The 7,451-nt window shown below is 30.9% G+C and overlaps 1 protein-coding gene across 1 annotated transcript; it reads right to left on the bottom strand.

The window, feature by feature from the left end:
- Positions 1-1,817: 1,817 nt before the first annotated feature.
- LOC132725426 (putative defense protein 3) lies at positions 1,818-7,428 on the bottom strand. Its single transcript, XM_060710555.1, has 5 exons — positions 7,198-7,428; positions 4,307-4,523; positions 3,831-3,958; positions 3,363-3,454; positions 1,818-2,642 (listed from the first exon to the last, which is right to left on the bottom strand). Exons 2-5 carry the CDS (start codon positions 4,494-4,496, stop codon positions 2,390-2,392), a joined length of 663 nt encoding a protein of 220 aa, XP_060566538.1. The 5' UTR covers positions 4,497-4,523; positions 7,198-7,428; the 3' UTR covers positions 1,818-2,389.
- Between the last annotated feature and the right edge of the window lie 23 nt (positions 7,429-7,451).

Raw genomic sequence — 7,451 nt, 5'->3', positions numbered from 1 at the left:
ATGGTCGTTTCTTTGAATTAGCAATTTGTTCTTCCTGTATGTAATGTTTATGAATTTTCGTGAAATACTCACCATACTTTAATTAACCCAAGGAAAATAGCATGTAGAGAATCGCATGTCATGGTCTTTTTTCACTAACATTCTGCTCAAATCTGATAAATGTTGGCATATCGCTGTGCGCGCTATGTGGGGGTTTTAAGTGGCAACTTTAACGCAATATTTTCTGTTTTATTTTGTTAATTTGTGTTGAATTACAAAATTGCATACATTGCTGTATATGTAATATATAGAAAATATTTGTAGATGATTATGTACTATGTACAAATCTTAATTACTTATCTGTTGCAGCCCTTCAATTGACCATTAGGCGGTGGGAGGGGGTCACACCTTAAGCCCAAAAAGACAATTGTTTAAAGAATAATGATATAAAGGCAACACTGTGTTTTCTTTCTGAAATCAAGAGAGTTATTTTCATAACCACATATGTGCCATTTTAAATAAGGTATGTTTTAGTTATAAATGAAGAATTCTATTTATTTTATACACTTTCATTCTATGGCATTTTTCTCGGTGTTGTTGAAAATTATCTAATTAAAATTTTAATACTTCTTCATGCACTTCATTCATTTTTATTTTAAAGGCATGCATATTTCATTTGATACCAAATTATCGAAATTGGTTAAGGAAGAAAATTGGTAAAGAAGGGAATGCCGCGGTTTTCTTGTGTGGTATTCTTGGGAAAGGGAATTAAAGTAATTAGAAACAAATATTTTAATACTTCTACATTATTCTTTTTTTTCAATTTAAAGGCATACGGGGTAATCTTTTATTTGATATCAAAATCATTAAAAGAAGTAAGTAGCGGAAATATTTTTCATAATTTCCAACCTAAAAATTGAAGATAGTTCCTTACTGATAACATTTAACGGTATTCTTCCTAGTTTACCCAGTTTACAGCATAGTTTGTGGCCTAGAACATCTTTGCGGAATATATCTGATTTTCCAGTTGTTTTTTTTTAGTAACAAACATCCCAAATCTCTGAGCCGTATATAAAAGTTTTGGCACTACACTGTATCATACACATGCAATAACATTTTTTTTGTTTTATTACCAAATTATTACAAATTGTCAGATACAAACGTAAAATCAGCACATTGTCGTATGCTCTTTATCAAGATGAATTCTGTCAGTTGCAACGAACCAAGTTGTTGCATTCTTCTCTCTCACATATGCTGATCAACTAGGAAAATAATTACAAACATGTGTTTGTAGCTGTAGCTCGAACTACGGTTTCCATTTGGAAACGTTTTCTGGAAAATGTGGAAATTATTGTGATATCTAAATAGATATAAACAAATAATTATCGGACACAATTTTCAACAAAGCCAACAGCTAATATGTTGTTTTTTTTACTGTGACAAGTACAGCACGGGAAATGACATGGTTTTATATCGCATCATTTCGGCTTCTAGAAGTTTCTCAGCTTCATTGATGGAAACTGACAAAGAGGCAAGGCGCAGGCATGCGGCAGCACTTACTGCATTTTAATAGTGGCGTTGACGAAAAATAAATACAGTTTTGTCATACATTGAACATCATATATTTGCTTCGGTGTCTTCTTTTACAAATATTTTAAAGCCTAAATTCAGTTTTTTTTTCGCATATTGAAATGTGACCTTGTCCCAAAATTATCTTGACCTTGCAGTAATTCAAAGTATATTGTTCACCTGAGGATTCAAATATTATGATTTAAGCCTACCTGTAGTATGTTTTAACTGATGTATCTAAGAGAAGTAACTCATGAGTGCAGAGTTGCTTTTTTCTCTAGTTATCTCTCTTGAAGTTTTTAATGGTATTGTCAAGAAACATTATTTATTCATTTGACAAAATATACGTATATCAGCATACAAGTAAAGGGAACAAAATATTTATATAGATATTGTGACATTATATCAGAATTAAAAGTATATGTACATATATTAAAAGTGCTTAAATCTGAACAATTTATAAGATAAGAGTAAAGAAAATAATTAAATTGACTAGTTCAATTTAGAATCAGTTCTTTCGACAATGTCCGTCAAACACCGCTGTGTCACTCAGTGAATGTTTCCCAACTCTGGTAAGAATTTTTGAAATAAAATTTCGCTGCAGGCTTTTCAATGCGCGAAATAAAATCTTGGGTATACATTTTTTAAGTGATCATCCTGAACAGTTACAAAGTGACATTTACAACATCTCTACTTCAATATAAAAGAATATAAAAAAAAACAATGTGAACACAACAAGTTATGATATACCGCTGTGGTAAATGGTAATGAGACACGTTTTAGAATATATGTTATTCGTTTTCTATAAAAACTATAAAAAAAATGTCTGTCACTTAAATATTTATGATTTGTTTGTCAAATTGTAGGCAAATATTAAACTGTAGAGGATGTACATCCACTTCTTTGAGCCAGATGAACTAGATTCTGACCCTGAATCAGGACCTGATCCTCTGCCGGATCCTGTGTCGGTACCGTTTCCCGACCCTGTCCCTGTCCCTGAGCTAGAACCACCGCATTTGCCTCCAGATTTATATGCGATCATGTTTGATGTTTCCTTCACCCAGAACGTTTCCTTCACTTTCACAATTGTGCATCTGAAATGTAAAGATAATAAAGGAATATAGACCGGAAATGTACTATTGTTTGTCATTACACATGAAATGCAGGCAAGGCGCATAATTTCATGATCAGCGTATATACATTGATAGATTTGGATTATTATTATTATTATTATTATTATTATTATTATTATTATTATTATAAGAAGAAAAATTGTAAAGTTTGAGAAGGAAAAATAAGAACGTTTTATACTAACTACGCACATATTGTATACGTATATCTTATTGTGAGTCAAGGGAAGACCTAGTTATTTCTTTTTGATTGAAGTAGCCAAAGCCTAGAAGCAATTATGACTTTCTTACAGACGAGACCGCTATGACCGTCATAATAGACGTGACGAGCATTTTTTTCTTACAGACGAGAGTCACTCGGGTAACTAAGCATTTACTTTCAGACCAATTGTCTGCTTTACTCAATACATGTGTTTTAATCTCAATGGTAAGCAATGGTCCATTCTAATGTCAAGGACAAGTCCAGATTACAGATTTAGCATGGTGACACAGTTTGGGAAAAGGCTGATCACTCTAGAGCAGCAAAGACAAGAATAGTGAGACGGTAAAAACTGCAGACTCTGTTTGATCGAGTTCGTTCATGAGCGCAATATCTCTCACACTCTCTAGCACCGGCTAAAGCGTTATTCAATCCTCCAAATTAGTTTAAGATGTTGTATCAAGCTAGAATATGAACACACGTACACAATATAAAGGTTTTCTGTCGTCGCAGACGACTTCCAGACAAATGACAATGCAGTTTTGTCGCTGGCCTCTGTATGTGTAAGAGCAGCGTTCTGAAGTATAAAACATCTCCCTTTCATGATCATCATAAATTATACTATAAATACTGAACAGTCTTATAAGTAGTATATACTCTGTCAATTCTTTACAATAAATTTTTATGTCAATGTAAATCTGTCATGTTTAGTGCGGTCCATTGATTTTTTTTTCGTTGAGGGCACTAACATTATATGTTACCTTAAACACACTGTATTTATACAGATACCTATTAAACGTTTATTTGTGTTTAGCCATTGATAATATAATGCTACAGCCGCAAAATAAATAATAGCCAAAAAAAGAACATGTCATACTATCATAATTATAATTCAAAAAATTATCAGTATATTTTGTAAAATTTACAATAGTCAATTAATGAAAACCACATACTGTTCCACATTTGTTCACTGTTGGTATATCACCAGGGGCTACAAGTGTTCCAACAGTTGTGTAGGCATTTGGATTCGATCTTGGTTCACACAAAAATCCCTTAAACGAGCTTGACCCATTGATTGTCACTGTAATGGAATTTTTTTAAACGTGCTTGAATATTTTATAGTGATACGTACGTTGCCGAGTAACATTTATGTTTTCATTACATGCCTGAAGACAAGTTTTAATATCTATTCGTATCATTTAAATTTGTAAAAGGGGGAAATGAGCTGTATATCAAATAAATTTCATAGCTACTTTAAACATTTTTTTTCAAATCAATTTCGTGTCTATAAATACTTGTTTTTACTTTTACTTGTTGGAGAAAATTAATCAACATTCACATGTTACAAGCTTGATTTATTAACGCAACGTTGAATAATGGTGATTTAATGCAACCGTGTAAACATTTGCGCAAATAAAATTTAATATACCGGTGATTTCTTCGTCTGGACAACTGTACTCTTCCGCGGACAAAGTTATGCTGTACGGAGAAGTGGCACTCTGCGGGTCAACGCGATGCCCGGGTACCATTTGGTTACATTGTCCGCCAGGAGCACCGGAACTATACCCATGTACGCCTACACACAACGAAAGTAGTCCGGCAAGAAAATAGGACATCATTCTATTATGTTTTTTTTTTAATTATAACTGTAAAATAAAAGAAAACAAAGCATAAAAATCGCCAATGAAGTATTCCGTGTACTAATTTATTTTTCAAAAATACATGTATCTAAAATCGTCTATACTTTAACCATTTGAACGACACCGCACCCAACATGCAGTGCTCTTGCGTAGTCCATAAAATATTCATGAGTAAAGATGTAACAAAACCACTGTCGCCCAGACAATTACTAACGTAAAACCTATTGTTTATCATAGTGCTCATCTGATTATGAATCATCTGAATCGTGAATATATATTAAAACAAACTCCACCGAGGTCCAAAAGTCTAAAACCATAAAGTTTGAATTTCTTACATAAATTAGCTGGGACACTTAAAACAGAAAAAAAGTGCAGAAGATAATTAAGAAATATACTAAAAAATAAATTGAAAATCGTATTTTGTGGTATTCCTTTTGGTCATTTTTCACAATTAAAATAATTATTCAGGGAAAACAGAGTGAGCGGATGATTTGAAATTAATATAATACACTAGTTATAATGGTACAAACCTTCATCAAATGGTACAAATTATCTCGACAAATTATTTCCAGTCCTGTCATGTAAAAAAAACTCAGTCGAGTCACTTTAATGAATATGTAACAACAATATGTAAATGAATATCTATCATGTCGCAATCAAACATAACACCATTACGTTTCTTTTTTCTTTCTTTTTTTTTGTATTGCACAAGTTTAATATAAATACGGTCCCACAAACTGTGATTTCGAATTCTGTTTTTCGTCGTTTTCGGGCTTTATGACATCAAGTGATAAAAAAGAAGAATTCATTGTAATTTCATTAAAACTTAAAGGCACATTAAATTTCAGAAATGACTACTAGTCAACTTCTCAAGAAAGGACAAATATATGTTATATAACATATAAATGATGTATTTATAGCATGTTAAATGTTTATCTCGTGAAGACAGTAGCGCTGCATGTGAAATAATTTATTATAAATGTACCTAAATGTAAACAAAGTGCTATTTTGATCATTATACAAAATACTTACACACTGTACCAATACTAATTGATAAAAAGAAAAAAGAAGCAAAACAAAATGATTCAGCTATATGTGGCTTATATGAGTACCATTGTGGAAACTAACATTTCACTAAAAACAAGCAGCTTTTTGAAATTAAATAACATTGACCTTTAAAAGTACTCAAAAGCTTGGCACGTTGTGCTCGCTTTATAACCTTTCATTCACTGACTTGATATAAGTCTATATGATGTTTAACTTACTCGTACATGCGTATGCTAGTTAACGTACATATATGGTCTATAGAGACAATGTATCATCACCGATTATGTACATGCATAACTTAATAAGTGTATGTGGTTTTATTACATTGTAGTTGCCCTTACATCTATTTACATGTGATAAAGCCTAAATGTTTGTTACAAAGAACGATTTTTTTTCTTTGATTAACACTATATATATACATATATAAAGAGCAAGTTAAGCATATAAAAAAGTGTAATATATGGAGAGCAAGTTAACCTTACAATTAAATAAATCCTGTTATAATATCAAATATAACTTATTAACAACAAATGTCAGCATAAGAAAAGATAAATTAAAGAAATTTGAAATTAATTACAAAAATTCAAAGAACTAATATAAAGAACAGACATAACATATAAAGAACAGATATAGCATATAAAGAACCGACATAACATATAAAAACAGATATAGCAAATAAAGAATAGATATAACATATAAAGAACAGATATATCATATAAAGAACAGACTAACACACAAAGAACAGATATAATATAAAAAGAACAGATATAATACATAAAGAACAGACATTACATGTAACATATAAAGAACCGACATAACATGTAAAGGACAGGTATAACATATTAAGAACAGATATAATATATTAAAAGAACAAATAATTCAATGTAAAAACAAATTTATCATCTACATGCTTTGTACATCGGTATTACAGTTATATATGCACTCTGTCAATGCAATAAATGTGCAACAATTATGAAAATCTGAAATTAATAAGTATTTTTTAGACTGTTTCACGTCTTCTCTTTTCTTTTGTATTGTTATTTTTTATCATTGGTTATTGTTTTGTTTATTTGTTATTTGTTGTTTTTTCAGACGACATTCGCTTAATTGGTTATAAATGAAATATTGAAAAAGTAAATAATATTTTGTCATCATATATACATATGTATAAATACCAGTACATTATTTGACATAAATATGTACACGACGAGAGTATAAGAGCTGGATTTTTTGAATTTTTAAGTAAGGAATAAAGAGATCTTGTAAAACGAGTTGAAAAATGTTCTTGTACACTCTCCAGTACATGTTACAACATAGAAAAGTGTCCTCTTTGATATGGAACTATAGACTTATTGACATAGTGTTTAGTCTCAGCTTCACAAGTACGATATGGTACTTATTCACACCTCTTACACTCGGATATCAATCGATATAATACAATGATGCAAATAAAATAATAATAATAAAATAAGAAAAATCAATTATTATACATGTGGTCGAATACAATTTATTCAAATAATTACATAAAAAAAGTTAATTAACATTATATAAAATATATGTCACACACCTACTTGTATTAGCATGAAGAATAATATACATATCAAATTTGATAGCAACAATTATCTGTACATACCTTCTTCGATGTGTACAATCCACCTGTCAATGTCTTAATGGATCGGTCAGCCTTCCGATGTCCAGGTCAATCCTTCGATGCAATAGTGGGTGTTTATTTATTTAAAACGTTCTGATATACATATAAATGACAAAACTAATGATAAGTAATTATCGTGAAACGTTGTACTAGTATATATTATGATATTTAGGTGACTATTTATGGTGCGCTTACGGCAACAGTGAAAACAGTTATTACCTTAGCTCGTATACTCC

The sequence above is a fragment of the Ruditapes philippinarum genome, unplaced genomic scaffold, assembly GCF_026571515.1.
Source record: "Ruditapes philippinarum isolate M1 unplaced genomic scaffold, ASM2657151v2 ctg3593_1_1_1_1, whole genome shotgun sequence".
NCBI lineage: Eukaryota > Metazoa > Mollusca > Bivalvia > Venerida > Veneridae > Ruditapes > Ruditapes philippinarum.
Note: the sequence above shows the minus strand (reverse complement) of the source record. Positions and strands in the feature narration are given on the sequence as shown.